This window comes from Oryctolagus cuniculus, chromosome 6, assembly GCF_964237555.1.
Source record: "Oryctolagus cuniculus chromosome 6, mOryCun1.1, whole genome shotgun sequence".
Lineage (NCBI taxonomy): Eukaryota > Metazoa > Chordata > Mammalia > Lagomorpha > Leporidae > Oryctolagus > Oryctolagus cuniculus.
Window position 1 is genome coordinate 58,000,329 of NC_091437.1, and position 20,291 is coordinate 58,020,619.

At 40.9% G+C, this 20,291-nt stretch overlaps 1 protein-coding gene and 1 non-coding gene across 11 annotated transcripts in view; one reads left to right on the plus strand and one right to left on the minus strand.

Annotated features, from left to right (window-relative positions):
• RANBP17 (RAN binding protein 17) overlaps window positions 1-20,291 on the plus strand; it is a 371,265-nt gene that overhangs the window by 322,266 nt on the left and 28,708 nt on the right. For all 10 annotated transcript variants that reach the window (XR_011389899.1, XM_051843604.2, XM_070076412.1 and 7 more), the window contains 2 exons: window positions 2,055-2,193; window positions 16,737-16,903. Coding sequence is in view for 9 of the 10 variants with exons in the window: in XM_051843604.2 (XP_051699564.1) it covers window positions 2,055-2,193; window positions 16,737-16,903 (306 nt within the window). In the remaining variant the exon portion in view is untranslated. The remainder of the gene's footprint in view (window positions 1-2,054; window positions 2,194-16,736; window positions 16,904-20,291) is intronic.
• LOC127490825 (U6 spliceosomal RNA) lies at window positions 6,202-6,308 on the minus strand. Its single transcript, XR_007919220.1, has one exon. It is a non-coding gene; the product is annotated as a U6 spliceosomal RNA (small nuclear RNA).

The window sequence follows — 20,291 nt, forward strand, 5'->3', positions numbered from 1 at the left end:
AGAACTGTTTGCTGGATTAGGACTGGCTGCAGAGCTTCCCCTTCAGTGCACTCTGACTTCCCCTCCATCCATGTCCACGAGAGCTCAGGTGTGGTACACGGAGTGCCAGCCCAAAAGCTGAGCAACCTGGTGTATAATCAGCTCTGCCACTTACTGGTCATCTACCTCGAATTCATCTCCTGTTTCTCCAGGCTTCAGTTTCCTCCCTTTTAAAACAAGTGGATTAAACTGAGTGATTTCTAGATCCCTTTTCTGCTCGGCTGTTGGGGAGCTATGGTTTATGTCAGTAAAGTGTATTTTTAATAAGCACTCCACATGATTCTTATGAAGGTGCGCTTCAGACGTTCAAGCCCATCAGAAATACCTGAGGTGCTTGCTGAAAATTCAGATTCACAGCCCCTCCACTGAGCTGTCAATTGTCAGATTATTTTTTTTTTAATCTCTGCCTGATTACCCAGAAGCTGATATGTACCTGGTGTGGTACAGCAGTAATGACTTGGCGGTAATTATTTAGGTGGCAATCAAATTCACGTTCAGGCTTACTTCATACTTTCTCACCGGTTCCCCCTAGATCACAGTTAGGATCTGGAGACCACTTGTTGGTCAGTCTGTGTGAGAAGCGATCCTTGATCATTTGCAACCTGCTTTCCCCTTCCTAAGCTAACCTACACAGGACCACAGCCAGACCAAAGTTGTTCATCCTCCTTATGGGAGAATGCAGTTCTCATCGAAGGCCAGGCCAGTGTGACAGAAATCACAAAGGCAAAACTTGAGTCCAGTCAGCCACGTGGTACAGCCACCTCGTTGAGGGGACTCCTCACCACAGTTGAAGTCCAGCAAGAAAACTGGTGGGGTTCAAGGACTTTTCTCTTCCCTCTTCTCTGAATGAAGCAATGTCCAATTCAGCAATTCTCAAACTTGAGAACGCTGTAAGATTCTTAGCATCTGTGTCACAAGTGATGTTTCAGAGCCTTATACCAGAGCTTTTCACTCAGCCTGGGGTGGGGATCAGGAAACTTTTTTTTTTTTTTTTTTTTTTTTTTTTTTTTTTTTTTGACAGGCAGAGTTAAACAGTGAGAAAGAAAGAGAGACAAAGAGAAAGGTCTTCCTTCCATTGGTTCACCCACTAAATGGCTGCTACGGCCGGCACGCTGCACTGATCCGAAGCCAGGAGCCAGGTGCTTCCTCCTGGTCTCCCATGAGGGTGCAGGGCCCAAGCACTTGGGCCATCCTCCACTGCACTCCCGGGCCACAGCAGAGAGCTGGACTGGAAGAGGGGCAACTGGGACAGAATCCGGTGCCCCAACCGGGACTAGAACCCGGAGTGCCAGCGCCGCAGGTGGAGGATTAGCCTAGTGAGCCATGGTGCCGGCCTAGGCAACTATAACAAGTACCCCAAGTGATGTTTGTGGAGGAAGTCTTAATGTCACGTTAAGAAATGCTGTTCTGGTTTATCTGTGTTACAAGCTTTGTGCTTCTTTGATACTGTATTGATTGGATTGCAATTGAAGTTTTCAAGTATCTTTCTGATGTACTTATCTTATGCCTACAGTATATGGTAAAAATTAAGCCTATTTACCAAATAATAATTTACTTAGATGGGTTGGCATTGTGTATATACAGATTATGATACCAAAGCCTATTACAGTAGCAAGTTTCTTTGTGTTTATAAGACAAAAAAAAAAATAAGGTTGCCTAGCCACTCTTTAGCACTGTTCAGTGTTCAGAATATTCCAGTATAGAAAAATGACTCACACAGTCTTCCCTGTCATACTGCAAGGCTTTTGCTTGAATGTTAGTGTTAACCATACAAAGTCAAGTGGAAATAGCATACCATGTTATAGCTTCAAATTGAGGTTTCTGGAGATCGAGAGATTCCTAATAGAACCCCTTTAAATGCTGAATTGGGAATCTTTATGTCATGTGTTCTATATAGTTATTGACCTTGTGTTTAAGTTTACAATTTCCAGTATTATAAATGGCAATTTCCACTGAATCGTAGCCTGTCTTTTTCTTCCCTGTGGCTTGACATTTAGTGTATCTCTGTGTTGTAGCAATATCGGAAACTGAGCCAGTCTTATTATCCACTCCTGGAATGTCTCACCCAGGACCACATGAGCTTCATCACCAACTTAGAGCCTCCTGTGCTCCTGTACGTCCTCACGTCCATCTCCGAGGGCCTCACTACTCTCGGTAAGGATCCTGGGGAGCGCCGTTCCCGGTGAAACGCTTGACTGTGGTCGCTTCGCTGTGTGTGCTTCCTGAGACTCTCATCCTATAAAGCAGAAAAAAAATTAGGAAGCCAAACTACAGATTATTTTATAACTTTTATTTATAAGTGGAAAGTGTATTTTTCCATATTTTCTTACACAGTGTTTTAATCAGGTTTATTGAGGTATAATTTGCATACAATGAAATTCGCTGATTTTAAGTGAACAGTTCAGTGAATCTTGACGAATGTATACTCACAAAATCATGAACGACAGCAACCAATATATAGAACATTTTCATCATCACAAAAAGCTCCCTTATGTCCCTTCTAATCAATCCCTTCTCCCTGCTCCCAGCCCAAGGGGACCGCTATCTGCTTTCTCTCACTATAGTTTGCCTTTTCCAGAATCTCATATAAATGAAACCATATAATATGAAGTTATCTATGTCTGGCTTCTTTAATTTAACATAATGCCTTTGAGATTCATCTGTGTTGTTTTGTAACCAGTTAGTTTGTTCCCTTCTATTGCTGTATGTAACTCTGCTGTGAGGATTACTATAGTCTGTCCACTCATTCACCCACAATGGATGTTTGGGTCGTTTCTGTTATTCACTATTTTGAATACAGCCATAGTGAACATTCGTATACAATTCTTTATGTGGCCTTTTTAAAAAATTTCCTTTAGGTAAGTGCCTAGCAGTGGAATTTCTGGTTTATGTTTAGTATTTTAAGAACTGACAAACTCTGCCTAGGGAACTGTACCATTTTGCTCCTGCCAGCAGTGTATAAGGATTCCAGTTGCTCCATATCCTCACTGATACTTACTACTCTGTCTTTTAACCTGAGCCTTCCTAGCAGATGAGAAGTGTAATCTCACTGTAGCTTTAATTTGCATTTCACTAATGAATATGATTTAAGCATCTTTTTATGCTTATTTGCTATTCATGTATCTTCTCGGTGAAGTTTTCTTTTTTTACTCATTTGTTTAACTGAGTTTTTAATTTTATTACTAAGTTATAAGAATTGTTATATTTTCTGGATACAAATTCTATATCACATACATGTTTTGTAAATATTTTTCAGCATATGGTTTGTCCTTATGCTTTCCTAACAGTATCCTCTGAAGAACAAAAGTTTTCAATTTTGAGGAAATTCAATTTTTTTATTATTTTGATTCATGTTTTCTGGTCTTATTCCAAAAAATTTTTGTTTAACCCAAAGCCATAAAGGTTTCATCTGTTTTCTTCTAAAAGCTTTTTAGGTTTAACTCTGATATTAAAGTCTATGATGCATTTGGACTTAATTTTGTATATGGTAGGAGGTAAAAGATGAGATTCTTCATTAACATATAGATATTCGATTGTCCCAATTCCTTTTGTTGAGAATATCTTTTACCCCATGGATTACCTTGTGCCAGTATTATATTGCCATAGTTTTATAGTAGACCTTATAGTCAGGTGGTATAACCCTCTGGTTTTGTATTTCTGTTTTAAAAATTTTCTTGGGGGCTGGCGCTGTGATGTAGCAGGTAAAGCCACCGCCTGCAGTGCCAGCATCCCATATGGGCGCCGGTTCAGGTCCCAGCTGTTCCACTTCAGATCCAGCTCTCTGCTGTGGCCTGGGAAAGCAGTAGAAGATAGCCCAAGTCCTTGGGCCCCTGCACCCATGTAGGAGACCCAGAAGAAGCTCCTGGCTTCAGATCAGTGCAGCTCCGGCTGTTGCAGCCAACTAGGGAGTGACCATCAGATGGAAGACCTCTTTCTTTGCCTTTCCTTCTCTCTATGTAACTCTGACTTTCAAATAAATAAATAAATCTTAAAAAAAAAAAAAGCTGGTAAATTTCACAGTTTTGCATAGCAACTAACACCTCAAATGTCCAGACTTCAGCAGGGAGTGAGGGAACACAGACACCCAAGATCCTGCTAATAGAACATAAGTCAGGGTTCAGGAGCCTGAAGTTCAAGCTCCTGGCTCCAGGCTTTGGATCAGCACAGCTCTGGCCATTGCAGCCAATTGGGGAGTGAACCAGTGGATGGAAGTCCTCTCTCTCTCTCTCTTTCTCTCTCTCTCTCTGCCTCTCCTTCTCTCTGTATAACAATAAGGATTTATTTTAAAAAATTTTTTCTTGGCTATTCTAGGCCTTTGCATTTTTATGTAAGTTTTAGCTGTGTTTCAAGACTTATTTATTCATGAGAAAGGCAGAGTTAGAGAAAGGAAGAGACAGAGAGACAGAGTTTCCATCTGCTGGTTCACTCCCCAAACAGCTGCAACAGCCGGTGCTAGGCAAGGCTAACACCAGGAGCCCAGAACTCCATCTGAGTCTCCCACATAGGTGGTAGGGGCCCCGGGGCATCTTCCACTGTTTTAACAGGCACATTAAGAGGTAGCTGGATTAGAAGTGGAGCAGCCTGGACTTGAACTGGAGCTTATATGGGATGCTGGCCTAGTAAGTAGTGACTTAACTGTGCCACGGTGCCAGCCCCTAGAATCAACTTGTCCATTTCTCTTGGTTAAAAAAAAAATAGGGAAATTTCGACTGGGATTTGATTTATATTTCAGTTCACATAATTAATTTTTTTAACAATATTGAGTGTTCAATTCTAGAAAAATAGCAATCTGTTCCATTATTATTTAGATCTTCCATAACCTTTCTCAATTGTATTTTTGTGGTTTTGAATTTGTGAGTCTTATACATATCCTGTTGTATTTATAACAATATCTTTTGGTTTTTTAATGGTACTTTGAATGATATTAAAGTTCCCAATTTTCTTCACTACCGTGTATAATTGTAATCAGCTTTCTTGTATATTGATTCTGTGTCCTGCAGCTTTGCTAAGCTCATTAATTCTAGTAGCCTTTTGTGTATTTCTTAAGATGTTCTACATAGTTGTTTCTGCAAATATAGAGTTTTACCTCTTCCTTTTCAGTCTGTATGGCATTTTTTCTTGCCTTATCAGACTGGGCAAAACTTAGAATGCTGCAATGTTGAATAGAAATAATAATAGCAACAATTTTTCTTGTCTCCAGTGTGAGGGGGAAAGCATTCAGTCTTAATATCATTCAGTATAATGTTAGGGTTTCTCATAGATGCTTCTTATAGTTTTTTTTAAAAAGATTTTATTTATTTATTTGATAGGTAGAGTTACAGACAGTGAGAGGGAGAGACAGAGAGAGAGGTCTTCTATCCACTGGTTCACTCCCCAGATGATCATAATGGCAAGGGCTGCACCAATCTGAAGCTAGGAGCCAGGAGCTTCTTCCAGGTCTCCCATGCAGATGCAGGGGCCTACATGCCTGGGCCATCTTCTACTGCTTTCCCAGGCCATAGCAGAGAGCTGGATTGGAAGAGAAGTAGCTGGGACTAAAACCGGTGCGAATAGAGATGCCAGTGCTGCAGATGGAGGCTTAACCCACTGCACCATAGCACCAGCCCCAACATTTTTATAGTCTTGATTCCCCTATATTTGTAGTTTTCTGAAGGTATTATCCTGAATGGATGTTGAATTTTATATAATGCTGTTTTTGCATCAGTTGATATGATATATGGTTTTTATTTTTCAGTCTGTTAATACATATACATCAATATTAATCAATACATTGAATGATATTCAGATGCATTCCATACTTCGTTATGATGCATTACTGGATCCACTTTGCTAAAATTTTAATTCAGATCTCTGTATCCATATTCATGACAGATACCCATGTGTTTTTCTATAGGTGTTATATAGCTTTCTGTTCTTCTCATAGCTTTGCTACATTTTAGTGTGAATCTAGTACCCTCATAAAATGAGCTGAGAATGTTCCCACCTCGCCTATTTTCTCAAAAAAATTCTGTAGGATTACTATTAGTTCTTTCTTAAATGTTTGATAGAGTTCCTCAGTGAAACTATCAGGCCAAGATTTTTCTTTGTTTGGAAGGTTTTGAGCTACAAATTAGATTTCTTTCATAGACACCTTATTATTATTACTGCTTTCTTAGCTGATTTAAAAATATGGAATGCTTCATGAATTTGTGTGTCATCCTTGCGCAGGGGCCCTGCTAATCTTCTCTGTATTGTTCCAATTTTAGTATATGTGCTGCCGAAGCAAGCACTCATAGATACATTATTATTCCAGTTATCAGTTACATCTTGAATGGCATTTGGTAGTATGTCTTCAAAGGAATTTGTCCATTTCATCTAGAGTTTATGTAACATCATTGGATTGAAATTGTTCAAAATGCTTCCCTTATTATCTGATTTCATGTCTGTAGGGTCTGCAGTGATGTCCCTCTTTAATACCTGATATTGGCAATATGAATTTTCTCTATTTTTTCTTGGTCATTCTGGCTGTTTATCAGTTGTATTGCAAAAACTATGTTCAGTTATTTTTTTCTCTCTTTTCTGTTTTTAGTTTACTAAAGTGTACTTAAGTTTGCAAGACCTTTTCTCTTTTTAGTTTTTTCATATAGAAGCTTAAATCATTACATTCAGACCTTTCTTTTCTACTATACATACTTGATGCTTTAAGCACTGCTATAACTGTACTTTACATATTTTGATATATTTTGTCTTTATTTTTACTCAGTTCAAAAATGTTTTCTAATTGCCCTGCTGTTTTTTTTTCCTACTGTTTTTTTAACTGATGGATTGATACATAAAATAATCACATTGTTTAATTTTCAAGTATTTGGAGATGTTCTTGATTTCTTTCTGTGATTGGTTCTAGCTTTGTTCCAATGTGTCAGAATGTTCTCAATTATTTTTATACCTTTTAAGTTTATTGAGATTTAATGATCCAAAATATTGTGAATGTTTCACAGACACTCAAAATGAAGTGTATTCCATGGTTGGGAAGAGTGTCCTTCTAAATAAATATATATATATATATATATATATATATATATATATATATATATATAAAGGCAGAGTTACAGAGAGGCAGAGGCAGAGAGAGAGAGAGAGAGAGAGAGAGAGAGATCTTCCATCTATTGGTCGCTCCCCAAATGGCCACAATAGCAAGAGCTGGGACTATCCAAAGCCAGGAACCAGAAGCTTCTTTTGGGTCTCCCATGTGGGTTGCAGGGGTCCAAGCACTTGAGCCATCTTCTACTGCTTTCCCAGGCCATAGCAGAGAGCTGGATTGGAAGTGGAGCAGCCAGGACTCAAACCGGTGCCCATATAGGATGCCAGCACTGCAGGTGGTGGCTTTACCCACTACACTACAGCACCGGCTCTGGAAGAGTATTCTAAAAGGTTTAGATCTAGTTGATTGATAATGTTCAGATCTTCTGTGTTCTTACTGGTTGCTTGTCTGTTGTCTAATTGTTCTGTGAATTAGCAAGAAGCAAGTGCTGAATTTTTTATGCCTGTGTCTCAATCCTATCAGTTTTTTGGATCAAGTATGTTAAAACTCTGTTATTAGGCACATAATTATTTTATTGTCATATCTCCTTGATTAATTTACCCTTTAGGATTATGAAATTACCTTCTTTATCTCTAGAAATATTGTTTCTTCTTTTTGTTTTTCAAATGTGTTAGAGCAATCCTTCATTCACTCCCCAAATGCCTGCCACAGTTGGGACTGGACCAGGCTGAAGCCAAGAGCCCGAAACTAGTGAGTCTCCCACGAGGGCAACAGGTCCAAGTACTGTGGCAGAGCTGGTACTCACCCCAGGCATTCCATCCCAACCCGTGTCTGCAGCTGCCCCGTGAAGCATCTTATGTGATGCTAGTAATTATATAAAAGTCAGGAGTAAGGCTTAGTCACTCCCACAGGGTAGCAATGTGTTCTAAACACTCTAGGAACACATTCATTTCTTTGCCTTTCCAGCTTCCAGAGACCACCCACATTCCTTGACCTGCAACCTCATCCCTCCATCTTCAAAGCCAGCAGTGCTGCTTCTCTGACTCGTCTTCCATAGATACGTCTCCTCTGACCTGTCAGCTTTTCCCTTCCAGTTTTAAAGACCTTTGAGTTGACAGTGGGCCCATGCCGTTATGTCCAGAATAATCACCCTGCTGTAAGGTCATTTGGTTAGCAATCTTAATTCTGTCTGCAACCATAATTTCCTTTTTCCATTGAATCTAACATAATCACAAATTCTGGTGATTAGGATATAGACCTATTTTTTTAAACACATAACATATAGCTGGGTCATATATTTGTATTAAATTTGTCTCTGTCTTCTAATTAGTATTTGAACCACTTAGTGTAATTGCTTTTAATCTATGATATTGCTATTCTCTCTCTCTCTCTCTTTCTCTCTCTCTCTCTCTCTCGCAATAGCATGTTAACCAAGTGTAATGGAAATATACCTGTCAGGTATTTTCACTGTGTCCTATCTGGTCTTTGTTTCTTTTTGCCTTTTTTCTGTCTTTTTTTGGTTTGGATTAATTGTGTATTTTTATGAGTCAATTTTTTATGTATCCTCTGTCTGTTTATTAGCCATACTGCTTTACTTTCTAGTGGTGCTTATTTAATATCTATATCTTCAAATAATATCATCACAGTTTATCTTCAAATAAACATTTCAGATAAATAGTGATTTACTCTCAAATAATCACACTTGCCTCTGTCTCTACTTCTGGAACTGCTCTGTTCAACTGCTTTCCTGCTTTTCCTCTCTGTGCTTGGATTTGAGTAGTTTCTATAGCTGTATCTTCAAGTTCACTGATTTTTTAATACTTAACCTCATATTAGTCCTGTATTTTTTCATCTCAGATATTGTATTTTTATTTTCTAGAAGCTTCATTTTGGTCTTTTTAAAAATTTTTTCATTTTTTTTCCTCATCAGGTTCATTTTAACCTTAATCATATGTATGAGATTTATAACAGCTCTTTGATAACTAATGTCATTTCTGGATCTGTTTCTGTTAGTTTATTTTTCTCCTTCTTAGGAGTAATATTCTCTCATTTAAATTCCTTTTTAATTAATTAATTAATTTTTATTTTATTTTAATTATTGATTGATTGATTTATTTGCGAGAGGGAGAGAGGGAGCCCCCAGCTACTTGAGCCATCACCTGTTGCTTGTAGCGTGCACATGAGCAGGGTACTAGAATGAGGAGTAGCTCCAGGAATTGAACCAGCATTCCATCATGAGATGCAGGCATACCAAGCAGCAGCACAGCCACTAGTCCAGACGCCTGCCCCATGTGACTTTGGTTGGATGCTTTATATTGTGATTTAAATTACTCAGTATTGGAGTTTGATATTTTTTCCCCAAGATTGTGGATTTCATTCTGTCTTGCAGTTGAGCAACTTTTGAATCAGTTTGACTCATTTGAGAGAAATGCAGCCTTTATTTTGAAGTAACTGAGCTTTACTAGTAAGGTGTGACCCTGTGAGGACTCTCCAGTGCTCCGTGTATTGTGAGATTTCTCCACAAACTATCTCCAGCCCTGTCATCCCCAGGCAGTATTTGGCCTACTCTTTTCAGTAGTTCTTTCCCCAACCTTGTTAGTTTCTTCTCACACTTACACAGGTCACTGTTCACACTCTGGAGTGGACTCCTGGTGTACCTCTAGCACTCTGTCCTGCAGGTTCCACGCTCCTACGTTCTAACTCCTCATCCTCCCCAGATTCTAGTCTGTGGCTCTTCAGATCAGGAGGTCACGTGGTTTTGTTTGAGTTTACCCTTCCTGGCCTGCAGCCTGGCAACTGCTTTGGACAGTAAGCTTGAGGAATTGGAGGTCCTACCCTCATTTATTTTCCCCCTTTTTGGGTGAATAGTCCTGTAATATCTGTTTTGCAATAATTGAAAAGCTTTGTTTTATATATATTTTGTCCTGTTTTCTGGTTATTTGTGGCAGGAGGACAAATGCTCATAGCAGTCAATCCTTCATGCATAGAAGTAGAGTGCTGTCTTTTATTATCACAGTTTGACCTGACATTGTTTTATCTAGCCCCATAGTAATACTTGAATACTCTGAATTAGTTGTAGGCAGCTATGTCATTCTCAAACTATAATTTTGGTCAGGCCTACAATTGCATTTTAACAAGGCTCTCATGGGAGTCTTGACAGAATGGCATTATGGATGGAATACTGAATTTGCATGTAAGGCCCACTGTTGCCATTTACTGTATAACTGGACTGTAATGGGTGTTTTCACAGTCACTCATTTTGTTCTCAGACCCTTCTTGCATACCAACAGTGGGTTAGGTGCTCTGTCTAAGAACACCATTTGTCCCTATTCCCTGCTCCACTGAAAAGTTCTCAAGGACAGGAACAGTGTATTGATCACTACATTATTCCCAGTTCCTAGCATATGTGAGTGTTCTTTCATTATTCAGGCTAGTTAGCTGTGGTTCAGAGAGGTGGAATGATTTGCCTAAGACCATATAACTAACAAGTGTCTGATCTAGGAGTCTGCCTCTGAATCTTACTCTTCTGCTGGATCTCCCTGATGACAGTTGCAACTTTGAAAGCTAGGTGCCCGGTAGAATTGTTTGCCTTGTCTTCACAGTTTCCTCTTCAGCCTCTTGTATTGTCACAAATTGAAATTATAACCACTGGATGACTCTGGCAGGTGACTTGTGCCCTGTGTCTTCAGGAAAGAAGCGTGTTTTGAACATTGACAGTAACTGTTTGGATATTTTCTTTACTAACAGTGATGCATTGGCAAAGAGGCATTTATTGGCATTATTGGGTCTCACTTCTGCTGTAGTCTCAGTTAAACAAATGGGTGGCAGGTACAAAAAATGAATCAGTGATAGAATTGTGGTTTGTCTACTGTTCAGAACGTGATATAAAAATATTTTAGTTAATTATCATACTTTATTATTTTTAGTTTCACGTTATCTTTTTAACCACCCATCCATTTCCCCCTCTCCAAGCACAGGGCTTAAAAACACTGCTCCAAATAATGGCTTTCAATTAATTCATTCAATAATTATCCATTGTGCACATTCTAAGTACCAGGTACTATTCTGAACTGTGGCAGTTCTGAGGGAAATAAGACAGGTAAGGTCCCAGTTCACATGAAAGCTTATATTGTAGTGAGGAGAAATAAACAATAAATGAAGAAGCAAGCACACATATTAAATAAGACTAAGTCATCATAAGTGCTAAACAAAATTTAAAATAGGGTAATGGATAGAGAGTTACTAAGTGTAGCTATTATAGAAAAAGTGATCAGGGAAGCCTCTGAAGATTACCCATGGCAGGCATGGTGGTACGCTGCAAGCAGAAGTAAAGGGCATCACAAAAGGTGAAACAGGGAAAGAAGGGCAAGTAAAATTTTTTTTAAGATTTTTATTTATTTATTTTAGAGGTAGTATTACAGAGAGAGGGAGAGACAGAGAGAAAGATCTTCCATCTGCTGGTTCACTCCCAACGTGGCCGCAACAGCTAGAGCTGAACCAATCTGAAGCCAGGAGCCAGGAACTTCTTCTTGGTCTTCCACAAGGATGTAGGGACCCAAGCACTTGTACCTTCTTCTACTGCTTTCCCAGGCCATAGCAGGGAGCTGGATTGGAAGAGGAGCAACCAGGACTGGAACTGGTGCCCATATGGGATTTCAGCGCCACAGGTAGAGGCTTAGCCCACTATGCCACAGGGACGACCCCGTAAAATGTTGAACCAGTTAGAAACTACCAGATCTTTCCCTTTGAAATTCATTATTAATAAGATGCATATAAAAAATAGAAGTGGGTACATTGTATTTTGAACAAATTCTTGGATTGGATGAAGTATTTGGTATGAATGTTACATGAGAGTAAAACATGTAGGAAACATTTAGAATTTGGATACCTTGTTTGTTAATTTTTCCTATGAAGTAAATGCTAAAGAGAGCAGAGAGCAATGGATTATCTTGGTAGACCTACAGGCTTGATGTTTAAGGGATTTACATAGCCAGCAAAACAAATGGAAGTGAAAAAAGGGAAACCTAACATACAGTGCCAAGCACTTTGTTACAATCTATGTATACTTCCTCATAAGTGGCTGACCACACGTGCAAAGTAGGTATTGGTAAGCACGTTTTACAGAGGTACCGTTGAACCTTACCAGAGTCGAGCATCTCAAAAGTTTAGATTCAAACCTAGAACCAGCTATTTCCAAGACCTTCATCCTGCTGATTCTGCTGCGATGAGAAGTTTGCAGCTAAAGCCCGATTTCAGCTCAGCCTTATTATTATTCTTCCTGAGTCAGTTAAGCAATTCTTTCCTCCACAGTTAACTTTGCAGAACGGCTTTCAGTGATGGGTCTTAGTGAGCCGGAGGCTATTAATGATGCATGTGTTTCCTGTGGAGACTGGGTGCAGGAGAAAGGAGCACTTGGTTCTTCCCAGTGCCAAACAAGTTGCTAGAGAGGACAGAAGCCCATTAGACTTAAAAATCATTGCCAAAATTGTCCAAATTCTAGATGCAATTCTTTGAAAAAGATTCTAAACAGCAAGAGCTAGGACACAATATGAAACTTCATGACTTCTGCTCATCCTTTTTATGTCAGGAGAGTTTCATTATTTGAGTCTCACATAATAGCTTAGCTGCAGATAAGAACCAATAATAACATGTAGTCCTCAGCACAATTCATTCTGTTTTTGACCAAATGCCCTTTGATCCTTATGATTCCCCACTTTTAAATCTATCACGAAATAACATTTATCTTTTTCAAAGCCCCCAACCATAAATCAGCCATAATGGAAGCTCTTCTTCATGCTTTTATTGTAAGGATATATGCTTCAACCTTTGTGGCTAAAGTGTTTACCTGGCATTTTCACAGCTGACTCAGTGCATTGGAGCCTTTTAAAGCAACCTGCATGGCATATGGTCACCAAATCTATGTGAAGTCTTTATAATTTTCTCATGATTGATAGCACACTGCTGTTCACTGGTGAAGGCAACCATATCTATTTCCTGCTTGCCTTTATAGCTGTTAAGTGACTTAATCCATTTACTTTCATGACTGGGATTTCAAATGTGGAATTGTGAAGGAAAAGGGAAATGTGACGTAGCCAGGCTCAGCAGTGTTGTGTATGACTGCCATGCTACACTGTGCTACCTCCCAGGCTTATAAAACCAGAACTGCCTTTTCTACAATATAACCTAGTTAGTAGGGAGAGAAAAAGAGTAAATTAGCTAATTAATCAATCAAATTCCATTACTGTAATAGAAATCTGCTTCCTTAGACTTTATAACTCCAAAAATATTATCCATGCCTATCTTTTTAGACCTTCAATTCCTCATCTTTCATGATCCTGTATTAACTACCATTATCCTGCCTGTATTTCGCTTATTATTATTATTTGAAAGGCAGAGAGAGACATAGTGGAGACAATCAGAAAGATCTCCTGTGCACTGGCTCTCTCTCCAGAAGCCCACAACAGCCAGGACTGGATCAAGCAGAAGCCAGGAGTCCGGTACTCAATCCAGGTCTCCCACATGGGTGTCAGGAACCCAAACACTGGAGCCATCACCTGCAACTCTTGAGGCATATTGGCAAGAAGCCAGATTGGAGAGCAGAGCTAGGGCTCAAACCTAGGCACTCCCATATGGTTAACTGTGGTACATAATGCCTGCCCCTACTGTGTTTCTTTTCAGACTTGCCACTGTCTGTTTTTCATCACATTTCTCTATAAAATGCCATGACAGTTTTAAAACTGTAGTATTGTATCAGAGCTATGTATTATTACTAAATGCAAATCAAAGGTTTTTCTAGAAAATTTCTGATTAGTTTTAGCTACCCATTTCTTGATTGATTCAGCTGATGTTTGACCTAAATCTGTGTTGAGCACACCACGTGTGTGTTCACATGTGATCCTCAAAGATGACTCAGGAAATCTATTCCCTTTGTAAATCTGCTTCTCAGCCCTACTTTCTTGATAATCAACTTCTCAGTCCACCAAATTTTTCATTTTTAATTGTTTTCTCTTACTAATTATAAATCCCAGGGCCATGGCTCGCTTAGTTAATCCTCCCTCCACCTGCGGCACCGGCATTCCATATGGGCACCAGGTTCTGGTCGCAGTTGCTCCTCTTCCAATCCAGCTCTCTGCTGTGGCCCGGGATATATGTCAGCATCAAACATCTTCTTAAAACACAATAGGCGGCCAGCACCGTGGCTCAATAGACTAATCCTCCGCCTTGCAGCACCAGCACACCGGGTTCTAGTCCCGGTCGGGGCGCCGGATTCTGTCCCGGTTGTCCCTCTTCCAAGCCAGCTCTCTGCTATGGCCCGGGAGTGCAGTGGAGGATGGCCCAAGTGCTTGGGCCCTGCACCCCATGGGAGACCAGGAAAAGCACCTGGCTCCTGCCTTCTAATCAGCACGGTGTGGCGGCCATTGGAGGGTGAACCAACGGCAAAGGAAGACCTTTCTCTCTGTCTCTCTCTCTCTCTCTCTCTCACTGTCCACTCTGCCTGTCAAACACACACACACACACACACACACACAATGGGCACTCAAAAAAAAAAAATTCCAGCTACTACTGGTTTGCTCTCATGGTAAAAAGGAGGCTATTTTTAGGGGGCAGGACTTTTTTTTGCTGTCAGTAGTAGTGGAGGATGGCCCAAGTGCTTGGGCCCCTGCACCCTCATGGGAGACCAGGAAGAAGCACCTGGCTCCTGGCTTCAGATCGGTGTAGCTCCAGCCAGTGGTAGCAGCCGTTTTGGGAGGGTGAACCAACGAAAGGAAGACCTTTCTCTCTATCTCTCTCTCTCACTATCTAAATCTATCTGTTAAATAAAAAAAATTATAAACTCCCAAGGGTTGTGTCAAATGTTATCTGTCAGTAGCAAAAAAAGAAAAAAGTCCTGCCCCCTAAAAATAGCCTCCTTTTTACCATGAGAGTAAACCAGTAGTAGCTGGAATTTTTTTTGAGTGCCATTGTGTTTTAAGATGTTTGATGCTGACATATATTTTTGATTAATACTTAGTACTTTTTCAGATTTATTTATTTATTTATCTATTTATTTATTTGAAAGGGAGAGTAAAAGAAGCCTTCTCTCTTCTACTTGGTGGTTTATTCCCCAAATGTCCACAACAGCCAGATTTTGGCCTGGACAAAGCCAGGAGCCACAAACTCTATCCTGGTCTCACCAGTGGGTACAGGGGCCCAAGTACTTGGACCATTTCCTGCTGCTTTCCCAGGCACATTAGCCAGAAACCGGATCAGAAGTGGAGTAGCCAGGACTCAAACCAGCACTCCAATATCAGTTGCTGGGCATCTCAAATGGCCACTTAACCTGCTACACCATAATGCCAGCCCCAGCGCTTACTTTTAATATAGTAATTAAAAATACAGATCCAGAGTCTGAATGCCTTCTTTATTTTCATACTGTGATCACACAGTCTTCTAGCTGTATATCATTGGATGGATTATTTAATCTCTAAGCCACACCTTTAAATAGAGGTAATAGTAGTATGGAGCGATAATAATAGTAACTATTAAAGTATTGTCGTGAGGATTAAAATTAATAATCCATGGGAAGCACTTACCATAGTAAGTGCTCAATAAATATCAGCTGTTTTTATTACTAATTAATTTACTTTCCTCTCACTCAACTACACAAGGCATTTTTTTTTTATTTTTATTTTTTTTTGACAGGCAGAGTGGACAGTGAGAGAGAGAGACAGAGAGAAAGGTCTTCCTTTGCCGTTGGTTCACCCTCCAATGGCCGCCGCGGCCGGTGCGCTGCGGCCAGCGCACTGCGCTGATCCGATGGCAGGAGCCAGGAGCCAGGTGCTTTTCCTGGTCTCCCATGGGGTGCAGGGCCCAAGCACCTGGGCCATCCTCCACTGCACTCCCTGGCCACAGCAGAGGGCTGGCCTGGAAGAGGGGCAACCGGGACAGAATCCGGCGCCCCGACCGGGACTAGAACCCGGTGTGCCGGCGCCGCTAGGCGGAGGATTAGCCTAGTGAGCCACGGCGCCGGCCCCACAAGGCATTTTTTAAAAGGTGAGAAAAGTAGCAAGAGCAGCAACACAGCGAGTAATTGGGGAAAAAATGGGATTTGAAACCAGAGCTGACTCCCAAACCCGCAACTTTCCTACCACATTCTCTTTCTCATGCTCATCTCTCTATCTGAAAACAGCCTTCCTTACATCTCACGGAAATGGTCTTTCTAAGCCCACTTCAGGTGCTGCCTCCTAAACTAAATGCTCTCAATGCCCTCAAAATGTTCTCAGCAGTATGTCGCTCATTTTTGCACAACGTTGGCTACAGTAACTTGTCTACTAAACCATGAGTCTCTGACAGCAAGGTAGGTTAGACCCCTGTATGTCCTAAAGCAGAACACTTTGCACTAAGTAGATACCAACTGAGCAGCCACTTGGGGAATCAGAGGTAGAATTAAGCAGAAGTTGTTCAGGTCACAATTTTATATAGTAATCATTTACTGAACTAACACGTCTCTGTGCCAGGCTCTGTGATAGACGCTGGGTTTAAAGAGGGGAGGCAAGAATCTCTACCTCAAGGAGCTTACAGTTTGCTTACCAGTGCTCTGAAGCCAGAAAGTGATGTTCTCTGAGGGGAGACATTATAACCAACTGCAGCAAACACTTCAGTAATGCAAATGAATTCTTATTTATTGTTTGTACAGATACAGTTGTCTCCTCCAGCTGCTGCATCAGTTTAGACTACGTCGTCACCTACCTCTACAAGCACATAGCAAAAGAGGGCAAGAAGCCACTTCGATGCAGAGAGGCGACCCAGGCTGGCCAGAGACTATTACATTTTATGCAACAAAACCCAGATGTCCTGCAGCAGGTAACTGGTAATTAGTCACCTTGCTTAAGAGAGTTCCCCAGAAGCCAACCTGGTCCCTGACTGTCTCTTGGAGTAACATCTTGTCAAGACCCTTTATCAGTTATTCTTCAGGAGTATTTTCCCTAAATGTGGGATGGTGCACTGGCTCCCAGGACTACCTCCCCTCAAGAAATGCCCTTGTCAGTCATCTTATCACAGTAAAGCTAAAATTTTTAAAAGAGGATAGTTCTTCCAGAGGCCTGAGAAAAACTATGGCAAAAGTGGAGTAGAAGCACTCAACATCTGATCTCTTTCCTGGAGCCTCTAAAATACCATGTGATGCTTGCCTTGTGAGTTCTCTGTTATATTAAGATACTACCATACTCTGGGCTCCTGGTCTCTATCAGCCAACTTGCTAGGAACTGTCTATTCATCATATAATAGTGTATTTCTCCAAATTTAAAATGAGAAATCATAGCTCAGGTACTTAAGGTCGTATTCCTAAGAGCACTTAACTAATAAGAAATGAAACCACAGTTTATTTTCAAATGTACTTTAATTGGCTAATATGGGTTGGGTCCAAGTTTAATAATGTTTTTAAAAACTTCTGTACATCACAGTAATAGTATGCTTAAAAAGAAGTATATGTGCCAGAAATATTTCGAAGAGAATAATACCATTTTTATGGAAATACCATTACTATATTTTCTAATTTCACTAAATTTGGGGAGTGATATCTTCATATTGTTTTTAGTTGTTTTATCTAATTATATCCATAATAATCTGTGATTTGCAGATGTAAACATTTCAGTGTGTCTTTAGCAAATAAATTGCCTGAAATCAGCAGAAATTGTCACTTCTGTAGAGAAACGATGGAAAGAAAATGAGACAGCCATGGAAGAGGTTTCCTTCCTGGCTATCATATTTTGCTAGTATTTAAATGAAATTATGTGAATTTTAATTATGGTGATGTTTCAGTTAATCGCTTATCGGGGAAGAGGGTTGAAAATTCAGATTTTGTGTAGTCATACAGGCCTATAACTGGTACAACCCTGGAACTGTTATAGCTCGGTGGCAATACAGTAAAGGTAAGAAGAAGGATTCATTACATGCAAGGTGCAAGAATCTTTAAAACTCATAAAACACAATTTCTCTCCTTAAAAAGTTTCCTTTCATGTGAGACAAACCAGGTATTTGGTAATTTGATTAATATAGTGATGACAGAGAGTGATGCAGGAGAGAGAGGAAAACTGTCAGAGAAGTCTTCTCACTTAGATTCCATAAGAACCTTGAAATAAGGATATCATTATCCCATTTTATTGATGACTAAATTGAGATGAGGAGAGACCGACTAGAAAGTGAGGGAATTGGAATTTGAACCCAGATCCATTTAGCTCAAAAACACAAGTCCTTACTGCTCACACAATCAATTCTCGAAGTGGGGATAATATCTCAGATTAAAATATCTCAGATTAACCTGAAATGCCTTCTCAAAAATCTACATTCTTTCAAGACTTAGGTAAACCTCTGTTCTCCCCTCTCCACACACTTTGCCTTCATGTAGTAGCCGCTGTTAGTGTTGAGAGTGTCCCATAGCCCTCTTTTTTTTCTTTTTTTTTTTTTTTTTTTTTTTTGGACAGGCAGAGTTAGAGAGAGAGAGAGAGAAAGGTCTTCCTTCCACTGGTTCACCCCCCAAATGGCCACTACGGCCAGCAGCTGCGCTGATCTGAAGCCAGGAGCCAGGTGCTTCCTCCTGGTCTCCCATGCGGGTGCAGGACCCAAGCACTTGGGCCATCCTCCATCTGCCTTCCTGGGCCACAGCAGAGAGCTGGACTGGAAAAGGAGCAACCAGGACTAGAACCCAGAGTACCAGCGCTGCAGGCGGAGGATTAGCCAAGTGAGCCACAGTGGGGAGCAAACCGGACTAGACTGAGTTACTGGAATTAAGACTTATTCTATGCATCTGCTCTCCCACAATATGGCGCTGGGAGAGAAGTAAACAGCTTCCGCACAGCTGCCTCCAGTTCAACCAATAAACTGTAGGACTTGCTACTGATTGGAGGAGAGCAGCATACTCGGCGTGTGGGCAGCCGAGTTGGGATTGGCGGAGGAGGACTATAAAGGAGGAGAGAGACGGCATGCACCAGGAACATCTAAGGGGAACATCTAGCTGAAGGAACACCTGTGCAGCCCCCGAGACGAGCCGGCCGGCGGTGTGCCGCTCCCCTGCGGAAGTGGGGAATGTGGCCAGGGGGAACTGCCCTTCCACGGAGGTGGAAGGGATAGTAGCCAACCCGGGAGGAACCAGCAGCAAACCCGGGGAGGGCCGAGCAGACGAAAGAACAGCGCAGGGTCCTGTGTTGCTCCTCCACGAAGAGGGGGAGCGACATAATGGTGCCGTGACTCGGATATGAAGCCTAGGCAGGGCTTAGTGTCGTTCCTCCATGAAGAGGGGGAGCGACAAGCCACGGCGCCGGCCAAGAGAGAGCCACCAACTTAGAGCTTGTAATCACTGGAAAAAAGTATCCCCAGGTTAGCCAGATCCCAGACCCAGCCCCCACCACAGCCAGGGACTGGTCCACTACAGATCACTCCTGCAAGCACTCAGCTGTAATCGCAATATTGTCCCATAAACTTTGACAGAAACTTTTAAGTTGGTAGAAAATTTTAGCAGAAACAGTAGACAGTGGTCCTAAACGAGGTTCCAGCAGACTGTATTTAGCAGGTAACATGGCTGTGCAAGAGACGATCAAGTTTGTCTTCACTCAGAATTACCATGCATTTGTTGGTTTAAGTAATTTCTGTGTGTTAATAATACTTGGTAATCTTTCACTTTATAGTGTTTGACTAAGTAGTGATATATCTTTATTAACAGTGGAATACATTCTATTTATTTGGAATGTAGGCTTTCAGATAGCATTTTAAATATTAATGACTGGTCTCTGGTAGTCAGCATAAATATGATTTGCATTAGCACTAGGTTGTATCATCTTGAGTGCCTCTGATGTCAACTACTGGGTATAGTAATATCTGACATCATCTCCTTAGGTCACTGACAACTTTGACCTCTATTCTTATGCACGGTTTCTATCGTCTCAAAAGCTCTTTTGAATTGATTTGAAATTTTGACTCTTCCCTTTATGAGGCAGTAAAATTGATAATTATTCAGATGGGAACTGAGCGCTGAGTGAAAAATCAATTCCACTCGCTCTCTGCTGCGTATAAAATTACTTCTGAGTCGGCTGGACGGAGCGGATGGCCAGAGTAAAAGCAGCAGGCAGGAGTAGTGGGCAGAATTAGCTGGACAGAGCTAATAGCCTGGAGGGATGGACTTGGAAAAGAGGGAGTGGGCCAGTTGGGGGTTATTATGAGCAGGGATGGGTTCCATTGATCATCTGTTTACATCAGC